This window comes from Bos taurus, chromosome 2 (genome assembly GCF_002263795.3).
Source record: "Bos taurus isolate L1 Dominette 01449 registration number 42190680 breed Hereford chromosome 2, ARS-UCD2.0, whole genome shotgun sequence".
Lineage (NCBI taxonomy): Eukaryota > Metazoa > Chordata > Mammalia > Artiodactyla > Bovidae > Bos > Bos taurus.
The window spans coordinates 120,789,135-120,807,804 of NC_037329.1; the positions used below are offsets into that span (position 1 = coordinate 120,789,135).

An 18,670-nucleotide genomic window follows, 5' to 3' on the forward strand; every position below is an offset into this window, starting at 1 on the left:
GCTAACCCTTATCAAAGCTTCTCCTGCCAAAACGGTGGCTGCATCCTCCTTCCCCCAGCCTGAGCAACAGTCCAACATCTTGGGCTCAAATTTTGCTTTTTCAGTATTTCCAGGGAAGGGGTGGTGATCCTTATTGTCCCACTTCACAGATGAGAAAACTGAGGTTCACAGAGGTTAAATGATATTTTCCAGTGTCTGACAGCGAACGAGTGGGCTTGGACTTGAATCCATGTGCCCTCATCCATTCATTGCACCAATATTTATCAAGCATTAGTTCTATGCCGAGCACTGTTCTAGGCAGTGGGGTCACAGGAGGGGACGGTAAGGCATGGATATAATATACAAGTCAATTCTATAGTGTATTAGATAAATGTTTTGGGGAAAGTTGAGATCAGTGTGTAGAGGTTGGGATAGTGGCAGTGCAAGGACTTTAGGTGAGATGGGAAACTTGGGGTTTTGAGCAGATTGAGAGGGTTTGAGCTTACTCAGGCAGTCTGTCCTCAACTGACTTTGAGGAGTGGGGTGGGATCAGCAGGCCCTCTCAAGGTGAAAGATGAACAGGGTGGCAGAGATGGGTCTGCTCTCTGGACCTGCTTTGAAGGTGAGCTGACGTCATTTGTCATCTGACCTCTGTGGCAGCAGCTGGGACCTTTCTGGCTCCCCAGGGCTCAGACCAAGCCTCTCGGGTCATCCAAGTCTAGCCGTGGTGTCTCCTGGAGGATGAATGAACAGAGTCTCAACCTCTCAACTGGAGGAGCTGGGGAGCCAGGCTGTGGGGGTTGGGGGCAGCTGGGCCCTTCAAAACATCAGCTCCTCCTCTGTGTGCCTTGGCTCTGGTGTTGGGACCCCCATGGAGGTGCCAGACATGCGTGGGTGGTTCCCAGATGCCTCCTGCATGAGGACGTGGGGGTGGGGAGAGGCTTGCCACTCAGGATCCTTGAGTGACAAGCTCCCACCCCTCTCCCCACCCGGTCTGGAATCCTGGCTCTGCTTTGGGCTGGGAGAGGAACCTGCCCTTGGCTCCTCCTCTCTTTCCTCCTCTTTCCCCTCTCCCCTGCCTGAACCCTGAGAATCTTCCCAGCCAGGTCTGGATCCTCCTTTCCAGTGGGGTCTCAGTTTTCCCTCACCAGCGGCTGCCCTGCCACTCTGCTTCCTCCCACTCCCCCACCCCAGCTTCACCTCCTGTGGGCTGACTTTTCGGTTCAGCCTCTTGGGAGCCTACTTCCCCCACCCACTGTTTTTCTTATCTGTGCAGTTGACTCTGACGTCCTGCCCTCAGGACCTCCAGTCTGCAGCCTGACTCCCGAATAGATGGGGCTTCTGAAGACAAGGCTATGTCTTTTCCTCACCTCAGGTACCCCACATCCCTCTGACTTTCCAGTACCTCAAATGAGTAGGGTGGATGGTAGGGGGAGAGGGCAGTTTGAGCTCTAGTAGGCTCTGCTGATTGCTTCCCATTAGCCACCTCTCCCCTCCTGGAGTCCTGAGAAGTACTGGGAGATGCCTGAGCCAAAGGGAAGACTTGGGATTCCCCACACTGTCCACCAAGGCCACTGGCCCAGGACCGAGTGCCCCAAGATATAGTCTGGAAAAGGAGGGCAGAGGGGCAGCTTTCAGAAGGCCTGGGTCCCTCACTTCGGATGCCGTGGAGCAAGTCTCTTCCCCTTTGTGAGCAGAAAGGTGAAGTGACCTGCGTACGTTGACATCTATCAAAAACCCTAACCAGAGTACAAACAAGACCGGCTTCACTTATTGCCTCACTGGCTCCTGGGGGTTGGGGGTGGGTGATTCTGGACATGAGCTTAACACAGATGAGGCTCCAGAAACCCTGGAACCCTGTGGATTGGAAGGGTTCCACGAAAGCCTTTGGCAGGGGTGGAGGTGAGGGGTGTCCTTGCTGATGATACTCAGCCCCCTTCTATCCCAGACTGAGGCATCCAGAAGAGCGGACAATGCAGGAGGGAGTCATTGAGAGAATTAAGTGAGGGATGAATGAAAAGGGGACCTCATATCTCTTGAGCACCTACTGTATGCAGAGTGCTTTGCATATGTCACCTCCTTTGATCCAAATGGGTTTCCCTGGCGGCTCAGATGGTAAAGAATCTGCCTGCAATGCAGGAGACAGCGGTTCAATCCCTGGGTCAGGAAGATCCCCTGGAGAAGGGAATGGCTACCCACCCCAGTATCCTTGTCTGGAGAATTCTATGGACAGAAGAGCCCGGTGGGCTAACAGTCCCTGGGATCACAAAGAGTTGGACATGACTGAGTGGCTAACATTGATCCAAATTAACGCTGAGGAGTCAGTAATGTGACTGCCATTTTACAGATGTGAAGACTGAGGCTAGGACAAGTGAAGTCACCCGCCTGAGGTAAAAGAGCAAGAAAGTGACAAAGCCAGAGTTTGAACCCAGTTCCACGTGATTCAGGGGCCCAGGTCCCTCTCTGGAACCTCTTAGTGAGGCAGGTGGAGGGAGCCCCTCCCTAGCCCCCCTCAGAGGCACAGCCCCCACCCTCTCCTCTTGGGTCCCAAATGGTTTGGAAAATCCTGATGGGAGCAGATGGTGGGGACAGATGGAGGGAAAAGCATCTCAAGGGCTGAATTACACAAACAAACATTGATAAAGTGATTAAAACCTCAAGCCACCCCTTTCCAAAGGGCCCTGCCCACCCCAGTCTGGAGCACGGTAGACCTCAAGGTGGGAGCCTGGGGGGGCAGGTGGTCTCTGGATACCTTGCATCTTAGCCCATCTGATCTCAGCTTCTGCCTGCCCGCCTCACTGCCGGGGACCACCCCCGGACCAGAGCCCAGGGTGGCAGAGCTGCCAGGAGCACAGCCCGGGAGGGGGATGGGGTGGCCTGGCTGTTCCCAGGGAGCTGGGCGAGCTGGGCTGAGAGGAACAGAAAGCAGAGAGGGTGGGGGTGATGGGGAAGTCCTGCAACGCAGACCTGAAGTCAGTGGTGGGCGTAGGGGATTGTGGCGGGGCAGGAGGCTCTTGAGCCAGCCTCACTTTACAGGTAGGGCTCAGTTCCCATGGAGCAGGGCCAAACCTTATCCCACCACCCACCCCCACGGTGGAGCGGGGCAAGGCCCTTCACCTCTGGCAGATTTTTTTTAATTAATTAATTTATTTTAATTGGAGGATAATTACTTTACAATACTGTGGGTTTTGCCATACATCACATGAATCTGCCACGGGTCTGACGGGTTTCTTCATCTGTAAGATGGAAACAATAATATTAGCCCTTCCCTGGAAGGGGCCTATGAGGATTGAATGAGACGGAGCCTGTAAAGTTCAGGGCACTGAGCCTGACACAGGCGGCCTCCAGGCTGCTAACAGGGCCTCCCCACTGACAGATGATCAGGAAGGCTGGGGCTGGTTGTAGACGGTCCCTCCCCAGAGCAGCAGGCAGAGCCCCTGAGGCTGCCGGCCTCTGAAACAGAGGCTCCTCATGGATAAGGCTGATCTCTCTACCAAGCCCAAAATCCAGGACCCCCAGGGAAAGGGAAGGGGCTGCGTGTCTGCTGGGCCCTCACTATGAAGGGACATACAAGGGACATACCCTAACTATGAAGGAGGGCAATAGACCCAGGCTCAGATCTTGAAGTGGCCCCTTCCCAGCCTTGATAAGTTGAACAAAAACAACTCTTCTGACCCTCTGGCTCCTTTTTTGTAAAACCTGCATTTCCAGCTGCTTTCTGGACTTGCTCCCAGAAACCCACAGACACACCTCAGACTCAAGCCAGCCAGTATCCAGTTCATCACCTCCCACCCCAGCCTGCCCTGTGCCTGGGTCCCCCTCCATCACCACACCAGGACCCCTTCCTGCTCTTAACTCCCACACCTGATTCCTTCCCAAGTCAGCCTGTCTACTAGGGACATCTCTCAGACCTGCCCTCCTCTCTCCTTGCCACCTCCTCTGCCCAACACCCTCGTCAGATTGGCCCTGTACGCTGGCTCTGGCTCTCTTACACTTCGTGCCTTCGGTTTCTCTAAATCTAATCCCCTTCCTCTCTGTTTAATAATCTTCCATGGCTTCCCACCGCCCACCAGAGTAGGTGGACATTTCAGGCCGAGACCCCTGTCTTGGCTCTTCTTCTTCACCTTCCTTTTACAGCTCCCCACCAGCCAGCTCCTCCTCTACCAGACGGTCAGGATCGCCCTAACACCTAGAAAAGGGATCTAGAGCCAAGGCAGGGGAAAAGGGGCTCCCTGACCCCCATATCCTGCATGTGAGTTTAACCTAGTTAGAGGTGGGGTTAGAGGTGAAGCAGTGACCTTGGGGTCAGGCCCCAGCCAACACTTGCCTGCACAATAATCCCTCTGCTGGTGTAAGCACCTCTTAGGTGGAAAGCCTTCCAGCTCTGCCAAGGAGGGACGGTGCCTTACCCGAGGTCACCTCTCCAGGTGCACCCTTTTGTCCCCTCCCCAAGTCATAAGTGACCCCTTCTGCAACAGCTTTCCTGACAGAGAAGCACTCAGATCTTTCTCAGGCATTTTCATTTCTGGCAGGTTTGCCCCTCCCGGTCCATCTCTGACTATCTGAAAATTGTTCCTGGGTTCACAGCAAATGGAATGTCACTCTTGAAAGTGGAACGAAGGGCAGGAGGCTGAGTGTCCACTTGTGACTTCAGAAGCAATTCTGCCTGGATGTATTAAAACCTGCAGATAGGACACTTGAGATTTGAGTTAAAATTAGAGTCAAGATTTTTAAAAGATGGTTCTTCCACTGGGACCTGCCTTCCAGAAGCCTTCTGGCAGCCCAGCTCTGCCCCAGGGGTTGCCCAAGCTGAAAGCTGCACCCAATACTCATGGCCAGTGACTCTCCTTCTGGGGGTCATGGGGACAGCAGACCTGACCCCACCCCTGGCCAGCGGTGTCTTCCTGGAGCCCCAGTTCCACTTCTGGGAACAGCCTCCATCCCAGAGTTGCTGGGAGGAGCCCACGAGACCCTGGGAGGGTTGTATACATGAAGGAGGCTGCTCTGTGGCATCCAGGGCTCTGCGGTGTACATTCATACAGCCCAGGGCCCCCAGCAAGAGAAAAGGTAACATCCCAGCTCAAGGCTTCTGCTGGCATGTGTGATTATTCCTATTTTATGGAAGAGGAAACAAAGAGACCACGTTCCCTGCCTGAGCCTGGGCACAGGGGTAGAGCCACATCCAGGATGGGACTCAGCTCTGTTTCCTGAGCTCTTTCCAGAAGGCTGGGATGCTGTGGGGGACTGGAATGCTGTGGAGAAGTGAGAGCTTCTAGAGGGTTCAAAAGAATGCAGAGTCCCAGAAGCCAACCAGCCCCCGGAGGCTGAGGTTGCCAAATCCCAAGGGCATCATGCTTTGGCTCTGTCTTTCTGGGAAGACAGGGTCAGCTCTCATTTCTGGTATCTTAGGCTCTTCCCGAGGCTGGGGATTGCCTCTTTGTTTCCATGGTAACAGCTCACAGAGGGGCCTCCCGAATCAGTGCAGGGGTACTGTACGGGTGCCCGCAGGTACGCATGTGCCCTGGGAACCCCTGGGATGGAGAGCCTGATGCACATGCACGCATACCCATGCACATCCTTGCATATGCTTGCACACCCAGTGCACGTGTGTGCATGCCCACACCCCCTGCACATTAAGTTACACGAACCATGTGCCCGCTAGCCGAGAAGTGGGTCAGGACACCACCCTGCCAGACATGATCCACTCTCACGGCCACCCTGACCCACTCAGGCTCAGGGAGGGACTTGGAGAAATGAAGCATTTCCACTTTGTAATGATATTTCGGGAAGATCCCTTGGATCAGGAAATGGCAACCCACTCTAGTAATCTTGCCTGGAGAATTCCATGGACAGCGGAGCCTGGCAGGCTACAGTCCATGGGGCTGCAAAGAGTCAGGCATGACTGAGCAACTTTCACTCACTTACACTATTTACTATGCGCCCAGTACTGCGTTTTCCTTTTCACATGTAACAGCTCCTATACTCCCCACAGCACCACTCTGAGAGGTGCCTGGTGAGAAAACAGGCTCAGAACAGGAAAGTGATTTGCCTGAGGTCACACAGTAGCCAAGATTTAGCCCAGGACTATTTGGCTCCTGCTCTCACCACCAGATCCCTTGGTGCCAGACCCAAGAGCACTCACACTGGGACCCACAAACACAGATGGGGTGCCTGGCAGCAGGTGGGACCGGAGCTGAGGCCTCCCACCTGGGATGCCAGGCTTCCTGAACTTACAGCTCTGAATTCCCATTCCAGCCTCCAGCCATGGAGTGAAGGGAGGCCCAAAGGATGGCAAGGATTTGCCTTCTACTGATTTCTCCCAGTCAGTAGAAAAGAATACTGAACAGCCGGAGCAAGACCCACCGGGAATCTCCTGCTGGCAAAGCCACCTGGGTTCACTTGTCGGCTCCCTGCCCTTCCTGAGGAGGCAAGAATCCAGCTGCCAGCGTCCTGGTTCCCCAACCTCTTGAGCCTCTCAGGCAGAACTTGGGGAAACAAGGGGGCCTGAGGCCAGAGGCTAAGCCAGCCGGGTCATCCTGATAGGGAGCTGGCAGGTGAGCTGTCTTCCAGGAGGCAGCTTTCAGCAAAACGATGATGTGACCGTGAGAACAGGCTGCTGGGGAGGGAGTGAGCTCCCTGTCACTGGAGGCATCCCAGGTTGATAGGCACCGGATGCTCCCTGGTTAGGAAATTCAGGGACAGCATCATTCTCATCGTCACTGTCGTCATAGCACCAATGACTGGATACCCTTTGTGTCAGTCACTTTAAGGTACAGTAAGACTGCCACCACTGTTAATAAAAATAGCAGCTCCTGTGTATTCAGCCCTTATGTGGTTGATCATCACTGAATCCTGTGAGGCAGGCACTATTATTAGGCCCATTTACAAAGGAGGAAACTGAGGTTCCTCAGAGAGGTACGACAGCAAGGTTCAGGTTCTGCTTGGCTGGAGTCTGCGAGCTGGCCTCTTGGCACCCGGGCAGAGGAGCAAAGCAGGAGGCAGGGCGGCCTTCCCAGCTGGGGCTCTGGGTCCCCAGAGCTATTCCTATTCTGGGCCAGCACTGGCTTCCCTGTGGCCCTGGCTGGCACCCTCTGCTGGCCATGCCCTACTTCTGCAGAGTCGCTTTTTTTTTTTTTTTTTCCAGGCTGAGGGAGACCCTGAGATGTGGGAGGTGAGTGGGCTCTTGAACCTAGATCCTCACTTTAGATGGTGATACCTGAGGTCACCCAGCCAGTCAGGGGGCTGAGAGCTATCTTATTCTCAGGCTCTCACCCTTCCACCCCTCCCTGACGGGGAAGGAGTTTTATTCCTGCAGCCTTTGCTTCCCACCCCCTGCCACATCTGGAACCCCTAAAACAGAGCCTCCAGCCCCACTAGTCCTCGGGGATTTCAGTGACTGTGGCTTGTAAGCTGAGAATCTGTCTCCAAAGGCAAATCTGGGATCCAGGGTTTGAGGTAATTTAAGGCACGAAGATGATACTGACTGGCTGTGTGACGCTGGGCAAGATTCTCAACCTCTCTGAGCACTGTCAGATGGGAGTCAGTTCCTTTGTGGACTCTGAAGAACTGAAGAAATCTTTTTAAAAGAAGAGGTCTCTTTTACCCAATTCGAAGGCCTTCACTCAGACTTCTCCTCCAACTCCTCCCTTTTCCCCCTTGTCCCTCCCCGCTCAACCCGGTCTTCCCTCTTCTTTATCTCTTCTCCCCACCCCCCACTATCTCTTCCACTGTTCTGCGGTGTGGATATTACCTTTCTTTTCAAGAGGAGGCATTTGAGGCTCAGAGCGGCAGAGTAACTGGCCCAGCAACACCCAGCCAGATGTTTCGGCTTAGAATCCAGACTTTGACAAGCTGCCCCCTGTCCCGTTCCCTCTCCATCTCCTCTCTCCTCACTCATCAGATCGCATCCATCAGCTTCTCCTACAAGGAGTGTCCCCAAATCCTCCATCAGCTCCTCTCCTTGTCCCTTGCCAAGACCCATCTGAGACCCATCATGATGGCTTGGCGACTGCAACAGCTTCCCTGCTTCCTCACAGGGCAGTGACTGTATGATGGTGGACTTCAGGATCATTTCCTACGTGGGTGAGCTGGTCACACAATTTTAAAAGCAGTAAGTGGGGCTTATGAAGAACTCCCAGGAGTGGGTGATTGGTGGAAGCCCCGGGACCTACCTCTCCGGAGCCATGAGCAGGACCCACAGCTGAAAGAACAATGATAATTAAGGTAAACCTCCCGGGGGCCACCGAGGAAGGTGGTTTCAGACGCACACATGAGCTTCTGCTCCATCCCAGCGTGACCATGAGGAACACTGTCTTGGTCCTGCCTTCTAGGATTTACAACCCAACCAGAGACAAGCCCTGCTATGCCTGCTGTCGGCATGCCTCGTGCCTTCCTCATGCAGGGACCCGGAGGGAAGCACCACTCTCCTATCTTAAAGGACAGGCTCAGGTTAAATACCCCCTTAAATACCCCCTGAAAGCTACAGAGTTAGCCAGGGGCCCAGCCAGGATGAAGACTCAGAGCTCCAACATCAAAGCTTGCTGCCGTACCCACTACTGCATGTGTGTGTGTGTGTGTGTGTGCGCGTGCGCGCGTGTGCGCACACGCTTAGTCACTATGTCTGATTCTTTACGAACTTTTGGACTGTTGTCTGCCAGGCTCCTCTATCTGTGGGATTTCCCAGGCAATCATGCTAGAGTGGGTTGCCATGCCCTCCTCCAGGGGATCTTCCTGACTCAGGGATCAGACTCGCGTCTCCTGTGTCTCCTACATTGCAGGGGAATTCTTTACCCGCTGAGCCATCAGGGAAGTCCAACCACTACATGGCCTCATCCAAATCTAAGGCAAAGCAGTACCAGACGATTTAAAAATCACCATCCCACGGTGATTTGGTCCTCGCACCGTCTGTCAGGCAGAGACCTGAATGTTCAGCAGGGCGAGGACCTGTGCGTCACATGAGAAAGTAACACTTTAAAAATGTCAATCAGATCACATCACATTTCTTCTAGAAGCTTTCCACTGCAGGCAGGATAAATCTAAGCTCTGTTCCACACCCCTGGTCCCTGTGCTACTGCTTCTAGCCACCTGCATGTCCCCCTTCCTCCTCACGAAGCCCCAGTCCCGTTGGCTTCTGTGAGTTTTCTGATGGTGCCAAACCTGTCATGTCTGTTGTACCTGCCTGCTTTTTCCTTCTTAGCTCAGATGTCACAGTCTCAGACCACACTTTGCAACATTTCCCCACCCATTTTCCCACTCTAAATCATGTTCCCCCATTTTTGCTACAGCCGTGTGAGTCTCTGAAGGTATTTTAGTTAGTCACTGGTATTGTCGTTCAGTCGCCAAGTCGTGTCCGACTCTCTGCGACCCCAAGGACTGCAGCACGCCAGGCTTCCCTGTCCATCATCAACTCCTGGAGCTTGCTCAAACTCATGACCATCGAGTTGGTGATGCCATCCAACCATCTCATCCTCTGTTGTCCCCTTCCTGCCTTCAATCTTTCCCAGCATCAGGGTCTTTTCCATTGAGTCGGTTTGTCAATCAGATGGTCAAAGTATTGGAGCTTCAGCTTCAGTATCAGTCCTTCCAATGAATATTCAGGGTTGATTTTCTTAAGGATTGACTGGTTTGATCTCCTTGCTGAGAGTCTAAAGGACTCTTAAGTCATTATCTCACTTGTTTATTGCCTGTCTCTCCCACTGGAACATGAGATTCATGGGGGCAGGGACGTTGTCATCCCCTTCACAGCTATGTCCTCAGGACCTAGCAAGGAACCTGGCACTTAATAGGTGCACAATATATGCTTGTTGAATGCAGAAAGCCCTCCCCAGCCCCGACTTCTCTTGCAAGCTCAGAGCAGTCTTTCACACCAATCCTGTTTTTCCTGCTCCCACTGTCACAGCCCAGAGCTTATAGCGACCCCTCCCTGCTGCCCTACTCTGCCTCCGTGTTTCCCCTCCACGTAGACGCTATGGCCTCAGGGCCAATGTTTCCTTTTTCCCCTCTGCCTCTTTCCCCTCATTTGACTAATTCCCACCTGACTGTCAGTACTAATTAAGATGCCCTCCCTGCTTTCCTTTTAAGTTTTATTTGTTTTTGGCTTTGCTGTGAGGCTGTGGGATCTTAGTTTCCCAACCGGGGATCGAACCCATACCTCTTGTGATGGAAGCACTGAGTCCTAACCACTGGACCACCAGGGAATCCCATCCTTTTACGTTAGTACTCTCTCCTGGCTCCTATAGATCTGTGGTCCCTCTTGGCCCAGAAGGCAGTCCTTTGGCTTTTAAGAGTGTCTGTCTCTTTAAGGAGTTCCTCAAGAACTTGGACCAATCTGGTTCATCACGATGTCTTTGGCACCCAGCCCCAGGCTGTCCTGGTGCAAACATTCAAGAAACATTAAGCTGGGTTGGCCTCATCATTGCTGCGATGGGGACTTTGGGTAATTAGACAGGCCAGACCATTGTCTCCCAGCTGTATGACCCATGGCAAGCTACCTCCTCTCTTTAAGACTCAGTTTCTACATCCGTAAATGAGTATAACATTCCCAACGTCTCAGGGTGGTGAGGACTCAGGAGAAGCTTCTAGAGTGTGTGTAATGCACCGGCACATAGAAACTGTTGGGTCAGTGGGGGGTCCCTTTCCCAGTATGGTCTTGGCATACTTAGCTTAGCAACTGCCTCTGTGAGCAACCAGCCTCCCCAAGCCCTCTAGGGAATGAAAATGTATATTCGCTGGTGGGACCTGGGCCCAGGACCCTTGAGGAGCCCCCAGAGCTGAAGGAAGGATATAGGCAGACCAGATCAAGCCCTGAACTGGAAGCCATATCACTGAATTTGAGCCATGGCTCCATAATTTACTGGCTGTGCAACCCAGAGTGAGTCCTCACACCTCTCTGAGCCTCAATTTCCTGATCTGGAACAGCAGCTAATAACACTTATCAGTCTAAGACTCAAAGTAACATGGACAGCCTTTCTGCCTCTGCGGCCACCATGGTGCCTGTGAAAAAGCTTGTGGTGAAGGTGGGCAAGAAAAAAAGAAGCAGGTCCTGAAGTTTCCTCTTGACTGTACCCATCCTGAGAAGACGGACTCATGGATGCTGCCAGTTTTGAGCAGTTACTTCAAGAGACAAAGTGAAAGGAAAAACTGGGAATCTTGGGGAAGGGGCAGTGACAATCAAAAGAAGAGTAAGCAAAATTACTGCAACTTCTGTGGTGCCTTTTTCCAAAGGTATTTGAAATATCTCACCAAAAAAATATTTGTAGAAGAATAATCCATGTGATTGGTTGCATGGAGTTGCTAACAGCAAAGAAAGTTACCAATTGAACTACTTCCAGATTAACCAAGATGAAGAAAAGGAGGAAGAGGAGGATGAAAACTCAGTTATCTTGGGGGGAGGGGCTTTCTTGGTGGCTCAGTGGTAAAGAATCCACCTTCCAATGCAGGGGATATGAGTTCAACCCCTGGTCCCAGAAGGTCTCACATGCCTCGGAGCAACTACTGAAGCCCATGCACCTAGAGCCCATGCTCCAAAAGCAGCCCATGCAACAAAAGAAGGCACCTCAATGAGAAGTCCACGCAGCAACCAGAGAGTAGCCCCCACGCACCACATCTAGAGAAAAGCCCACGCAGCAACAAAGACCCAGCACAGCCATAAATAAATAGATACAATTTTAAAGCCCTCCAAACTCAGTTATCTGGAATATTTTGTATGGGTTCTTGAATAAAACTCAGGAACCAAAATAAATAAATAAGATGGACAAAAAGCCAAGTTCTGGGTAGGTGCTTGATTACCCTCAAAGCAATCTCCTGTCCTTCTCCTAATTCTTCCTGTGATTTGAAGTGTGTGTACCCATGAGGCACCTTAGACAGGGCCATGACCATTCTAGGTGGCAAAGAGGAGACTTTCCATCCTAAACGTCTGCAGCCTGGGTTAGGCACTGGAACGCTGGAGAACTCGACACTCAGGAAGATCCAAGTGCTCATGACCTCACCAGGTGTGCCAATGTGTAAGTGATCAGTCAGCCCCCCAGGAGGTTTCTGTGGAGTCCTCCTCCAAATGGAGATCTGTGCAGTTTTGGGGGACAGAGGTACACCCCTCTCCCCCTCCCACCCACATCCCCATTCATGCATTCATTCATTCTTCCACTGCTGTATTTCCAGAATGTTGCACAGAGCCTGGGACATAAGTCTCAATAAATAAATGATAGAAGAACAAGTTTTTACATGCAACACACCCTTATTGATTGTCTGATGCTCTTAGCCCTGTGCTAAGAGATAGTGTATGGTGCACATAAAGGAACTAGCCCTGACAGCTCTCTCCCAAGATCACCCAGGGGGCTTCTAAATCCTCCCAGCTCTTCCCACCCCAGACCCAGCTTCCACTGGTTGCCACGCTTCAGGCATCAGGACTTTCCCCAGAACTGAGGTAATGCCCAAGCACCCCACGCATCATGGAACCCGGGAAGGCAGCATGCCCGCAGCCACAATTCTTCAAATCCTGTCTTTCATGCCCGGTCCATCCTCCAGCCACGCTTCCCCGTCTTCTCAAACCCTCAAACACAGCCATCTCCCGCCTCCCAATGCCCTACATCTACCTGGGGTTATACCCGACGCGGCCAGCAGGTGGCGCGGAGACTCCCTTTTCCCCTTCGCTGGACTGGACTCCGGACCCCACCAGGACCCCGTCCCTCCCTCCTCTTGTCCCCAGCAGGGACAGGCGTGGACTCTGTGACCTCTAACTGACCCCTCTCCTTCCTGCTGGCTCCTGCGATGAGGCCTGAGGAGACTCCAGTTGCTCCTGCAGGCCCCGGGTTTTCTTTTCCTGCCTGGTGGGTGAGGAGGGTCCCTAAGGGGCCAAGCTGCAGCTGGTGGGGCGGGGCTGGGCGGGGTTGGGCTGAAAGCAGCTGCCAGGGAGAGAGAAAGAGAAAGAAGAAAGGGGAGAGAGAGAAAAAAGAGAGAGAAGAGGGAAAGGAGAGGAAGGGCGAGGCGCTCTGGTTCCCGGCTCCTATCCCAAACAGGTGGAGATCCCAGCTGAAGCTCACCCCAGGATAAGGTATGTAGTTGAGTAAACAGAGGGGCGGGGGTGTCAGCTAGCCAAGCAGAGCAGGCCTGGGGGTACTGAGGGGCTGGTGCTCAGCCAGAACCCTTGAGCTCCCTCCCATCTCAGCCCTTCCAAGGTGACCAAATAGAGACTTGGGGGCAGTACAGGGAGTTGTAGGATGGGCATTAGGAGATGAGGGCTCTATTGCTGCTCTGGACTTGGCTCTGTGAATCTGCACCAAGCTCTTCTCCTCTCTGAACCTCAGGTTCAGAGAGACAGAGGCAGGGGGAATCCTGAATGTGTTGTGGGATAACTTTGCAAGGTGTCCCCTTTTCAAAAAGAATTAGGTCTTCCAGGGGCTTCTGAAGACCAGAAGGCTTTTAAGACCCAAAGGGATGCTCATGGTGGGATTTCAAACAATGGGGGAGGGGGCTCATTGAGAGAGAAGGGTGGTCCCTCCCTGTCAGGGGCCCTAAGGCCCTGGTCTGTTCTTCGCTACTCAGCCTTGTTTCTCTGACTGGGACTCAGCGTGAAGAGTGACACAGGGTGGGGGGTGGGGGGGCTTTCCCAGGAGTCTGGTGCTCCAGAGATGCTCTCATTATTAGGGAGAGGGTGGTGGGTGCAGCGTGAGGGCGTTTCTCTGCCACTCCAAGATCAGAAGAGTGGATGAGACCGAAGGATGTGTGGGCCGAGGCAGGCAGTGGTAGGCATATGGATGTCCCCAGGGTGATGATGGAGGGGTACTCAAGCCCTTTCTGAACTGTGGCTGCCCTTTAGAGTCATTAGCTCATTCACTGCATTCAACCAGGGCCTGAAGGGCGGGGGTCGGGGGTTGCTGGAACAACTCCTCCCTCATCCCTGCTGTTGAGAAGAGATTGTTCCAGATTGTTCTCTCTCTGGGGAGAAGCTGGCGCAGGCAGTTCTAGGATCTCAGGGATCCCAAGTGGGGAGACAGTCCAGTCAGGCACAGGATGGGGAGTCAGATGGGCCTGTATTCCCATCCTGGCTCTGCTGTGGATCCTTGGGCAAGTCCAAGCTGCTGGCTCCTGTGCAAAATGGGGATAGCAGAGCGGGCCCTGACAGGGCCGCAGGCCCTCTCGTGCATCTGGCACCTCGGGGATGCTCACTGTGGAGAGAAAAACGGAGGCCCAAGAAGGGGAAGGACTGGCCTGGGGTCTCAGGCCCTGGCCCTCACTCTCCCTCTTCCCAGCCTCAGGGTAAACACTGAGCACCCTAGCACCTACTGAGCACTCTATAGAGTCACCCACATCCCTACTGGGATTGCTCCCCGCTGCTCCCTCCTGCCCCAGTCTGCAAAGCCTGCTTGTTCTGGGGCAGGGGCAGACTGAGGGTGGGGACCCCCAGGCGAGGGGGCACAGAGGAGAGTCTCCGTGGCACTCGCCCTCCCTCTCCCCGCCGACAAAGGGCAGCGGTGGCGGCCGGGTCAGGGCTGCGCGCGGCGGGCACAGGCGCTGCGAGGCCGGGGCTCACTCAGCACGGCGGGGCGCCTAGAGCCCGGCTCGGGCTCGGGCACAGGCGAGAGGGTGGGAGCGCCAGCTGGCGCAGCCGCGCGGGCCGGGTCGGGGCCCTCGGGGTGGGGGTGGCTGGGGGGCGCCCTCCGGCCCTCACCCCGCCCCCGCGCCTCTCCCCGCAGCGGGGGCGCCCCGCCCCCCTGGGCGCCCGACGTGGACGCGGTCGCCGCCGCCGCCGCCGCCGCCGCCGCCGTGCGGGAGTCGCTGTCCGCGAAGCCGACATGCAGGCGGCGCGGGGCGGCGCGGGGCGGCCGGACCGGGCGGGCGGCGGGCCGGAGCGCCAGCGCGAGCGGCCGCCGGGCGCCGGAGCCGCGTCCGCCTGCGCCGCCCCGGGCCGGCCGGCCGGAGCCGCCGCCATGCACCCCGGCCCGCCCCGCGCCGCGCTCCGCCTGTGGCTGGGCTGCGTCTGCCTCGCGCTGGTGCAGGCGGGTAAGGGGGCCCCGGGCGGGGGCGCGGGTGGGCGTCCTCCGGTCCCTTCCGGGCTCCCTGGGGACCCCGTGTCTGGCCCGCTCACTGATCCCCCTTTGCCGCACCTCCAGCCCCTTTCCTGCCTACTTGACCCCCGACCCGACCTCCAGCTCTCAAACCCCCTCCCGCCACCCCTGGCCCTGGGATCTAGGGTCTTGGGATCCCCAGCCCCCTCCTCTGTTGCCCTGACCCCAGGCCTTTCCTTCAGGAGCCCTGGCTCCTTTCTGTGGCCCAGGGAGCAGCTGAGGACACGGTCCCCGCACCTCAGGCCTCTCTCCCTGTCCCCAAAGCCTTGCAGGCCAACTCTGCAGGTCGGAGTGGCCTGGGTCCTGCGGGGGAGAGTGGGGAGAGGATTGGCACCCTAGGGCACCGGGAGGTGGGGGGGTGGACCCCGAGCCTGGAGGCTGGTTGCCCCCTGGGGCCTGGCCTCCCGGGCACTCTGCCTCTCCTGATGCCCTGTGCCAGTCCCTTCTGGCTGCTGCCGCCTTGCTAGTATCCCTTCCTGCCCCCCTCCCTGGCCCAGTGCTGTCTCCCTGCTCCTGCCCTGTGTCTGTCCCCCGTCCCCCCTTGCCTCTTCTTGGGTGCAGTGTCTGCTGCCCCTGTCTGTGTATCTCTGTCTCTCTTGGACTCCACGTCTGGCTTTGTGTCCCCAGGCCCCATGCCTACGGGGCAAGGGGGGCGGCTCTAGGCTTAGGTTTTCTTCCCCTTTCAGCGCCTGCCCCTGGGGGATACAGAAGCTTCAGTGATTCTGCTGCCCCTCTCTTGGAAGGTTCTTGCTTCTCTAACCCCCACCATCCCCCTCACTCTCATTTCCTCTGGTCCTCTTTGTTCTGTCCCCACTTCCAAAAGGCCCTACCCTGTTCCCTTGACTCTCCTGTAGGGGCTCTGCTCTCAGTGACCCCGTCTTCCTCTGCTGCCTCCCCACCTGCTTCCTGGGGTTGGCAGGGTCTGGAGAAGGCCCTTCCCTGGGCTTCTCCTGCCTGGCCCTCCACAATCCTGGGGCTTCCTCTCTCAAGCCTCAGTCCCATCCCAGGGCTCGCCCAGCTAGACTCTTCTCGACCTCTGGGTCTTTCTCCTTCCCTCAAGGTCACTCACTTGACAGTGCTGTTTGTAGTAAAAGCCCTGGACTGGGAGGCCTTCTAACCGCTTTCACCAGACTCACCTTCAGCTCCTGCAACCCCGGCCACCTATGTGTCCTCCGTGCCTGTCCTCCACCCCACTCCCCACCTCCCACTGACCCTCCATGAGCCCTGGCCCTGGCCCAGGCTCATCAATTTTAGTTGGACTCTAGTGGGGCCAGTTGTGGCCAGCACGGGCCTCTGCCCTGGATTCAAGGAGCCTGGGGCTTCTCAGGCCTGGCTCTTCAGCCCCTAAGAAACTGAGACCACCCCGGGTGCCAGTCCCACCAGAGGCCTGGATTTCTTCCTTGTCACCACATAGCCACCTCAGGTTCGCCTTTCATACTTATGAGACGGTGGATCTGCACCTCACAGCAGGGGTGCTCAGACTCAGATGCCTCCCCACCCCCAGACAGCCCCTCGGCCCCAGTGAACGTCACCGTCAGGCACCTCAAGGCCAACTCTGCGGTGGTAAGCTGGGATGTCTTGGAGGACGAGGTTGTCATCGGATTTGCCATCTCTCAGCAGGTAACCCTCAAGGGGCCCTGGGAGGGAAGAACACATCCAGATACAAGTGATGGTTGGGAGAGGAGGGAAGCAGAAAGACAGAGGAACAAGGAGCAAGAGAGATGGGCAGAAAGCTGCATAGGGGGCTGGGAAAAGAGGCCCCAGAAGGGAAATCTATGGTTGGAACCTAGGAATTAGGGGCAGGATTTTGATCGTAAACAGACGTGAGTTTAGGACCTGGTTCCAGTCCATGGGGTCGCAAAGAGTTGGACACGACTGAGCAACTAACACACCAGTTCTCTTGGGTTTCCCTCGTGGCTGAGTGGTAAACAATCCACCTGCCAGTGCAGGCGACTCAGGTTCCATCCCTGGGTCAGGAGAACCCCTGGAGAAGGAAATGGCAACCCACTCCAGTATTCTTGTCTGGGAAATCCCATGGACAGAGGAGCCTGGCGGGCCACAGTCCATGGGGTCACAAAGAGCCGGGCATGATTTAGTAACTAAACAAAACAACCACCACCACCAGTTCTCTCAAGATATATGTCCTTGGACAGCTTCTGAAACCTCTCTGAGCCTATCTCCTGGCCTGTAAAATGGAGAGGTGGATACCTACCTGCAGAGGTGATGGGATGCTTGAGTCAGATTGTGGCTGTAGGGGGTTTAGCATGGTAGCCAGGGTGAAGCCTCATCACTGCTGGAGAGGTGGGCAGATGTGGCATGGTGGCCTGGGCACTGAAACCTGGGGCCCGGCTTTGCTCTCGGCAGAAGAAGGACGTGCGGATGCTGCGCTTCATCCAGGAGGTGAACACCACCACCCGCTCGTGCGCGCTCTGGGACCTGGAGGAGGACACGGAGTACATCGTGCACGTGCAGGCCATATCCATCCAGGGTCAGAGTCCCGCCAGCGAGCCCGTGCTCTTCAAGACGCCGCGCGAGGCTGAGAAGATGGCCTCGAAGAACAAAGGCAGGCCCAGGCCACCATCAGCACGGGATGGGGTGTGGGGAGGGGTGGTCCAGACTGGAAGGGTGCATGGCTGACAGAAAGCACAAAACCCGCCCCCCATCCCTCCTCAGGGCCCTGCCACCTAGTCAGACGGCCCCCTGAGAGAGGGAGGTCCACTCAGGTCCCCCAAACAATGGGACTCAAACTCGCAGCTTTAAGTCCAGTTACTGCCCCCTAAGTAGCCATCAGTATGTTCTCGAATCTCTTTTTGGGCACAAGTAGAAATAAGCCCTGATGCCGGGAGAGATTGAAGGCAGGAGGAGAAGGGGACAACAGAGGATGAGGTGGTTGGATGGCATCACCGACTCAATGGCATGAGTTTGAGTAAACTCTGGGGAGTTGGTGATGGACAGGGAGCCTGGTGTGCTGCAGTCCATGGAGTTGCAAAGAATCAGACACGACTGAGCGACTGAACTGAGAAATAGCACTTAAATTGGGGCTTGGCCCTCGATGGGTGGCTGTTGGAGGGGCAGGGAGTCCCAGACCTAGTGACCTAGCATCTCTATCCACGCAGATGAGGTGACCATGAAGGAGATGGGGAGGAACCAACAGCTGCGGACGGGCGAGGTGCTGATCATCGTCGTGGTCCTGTTCATGTGGGCCGGTGAGTCGGGCCCCGAGCTCCCCTTCACTTCACCTGGTGGGAGGGGGAAATGGGGGACCCTGACCAGACCCTTTTCTCATGGAAATGAAGGACGAGGGGCTTAGAGACAGTGAGAGAGGAGGATTTAGGAACCTAAGTTCTGCTCTGGTGGGCCAGATCTGATCCTTTCTGTAACTCACCCCTCACCAAAAAAAAAAAAAAAACAATTCAGTAGCTGCCTGGGTGGGGTCGGCCAAAAGGTTCATTTGGTTTTTCCCAGAACGTTATATAGAAAACCCCGAACGAACTTTTTGGCCAACCCAATAGGATTCTGTGAGTGCTTGTCCTCCCTCGCCCTCAAAGCAGCCATGGCTACAGCAGCCTCTCCGTCCGAGCACCTCAGGCTTGGGCCCCCTCTTATCCCACTCATCTGTCTAGACACAG

General features: G+C 55.4%; 1 protein-coding gene and 1 pseudogene across 1 annotated transcript; both read left to right on the forward strand.

The window, feature by feature from the left end:
• Window positions 1–951: 951 nt before the first annotated feature.
• On the forward strand, window positions 952–12,113 carry LOC132343402 (large ribosomal subunit protein eL22-like; annotated as a pseudogene).
• A 4,029-nt stretch (window positions 12,114–16,142) lies between these two features.
• FNDC5 (fibronectin type III domain containing 5) lies at window positions 16,143–18,450 on the forward strand. The gene is made up of 2 exons (NM_001105421.1): window positions 16,143–16,661; window positions 17,406–18,450. The coding sequence occupies exons 1-2, from the start codon at window positions 16,482–16,484 to the stop codon at window positions 17,676–17,678; spliced, it is 453 nt and encodes a 150-aa protein (NP_001098891.1). The 5' UTR covers window positions 16,143–16,481; the 3' UTR covers window positions 17,679–18,450.
• The last annotated feature ends 220 nt before the right edge of the window (window positions 18,451–18,670 follow it).

Coding starts and splice junctions, on each gene's coding strand:
- FNDC5 (NM_001105421.1), top strand. CDS start 16,482: ATGAGACGGTGGATCTGCACCTCACAGCAGGGGTGCTCAGACTCAGAT. Junction 16,662..17,405: donor GATTTGCCATCTCTCAGCAG/GTAACCCTCAAG, acceptor TGCTCTCGGCAG/AAGAAGGACGTGCGGATGCT.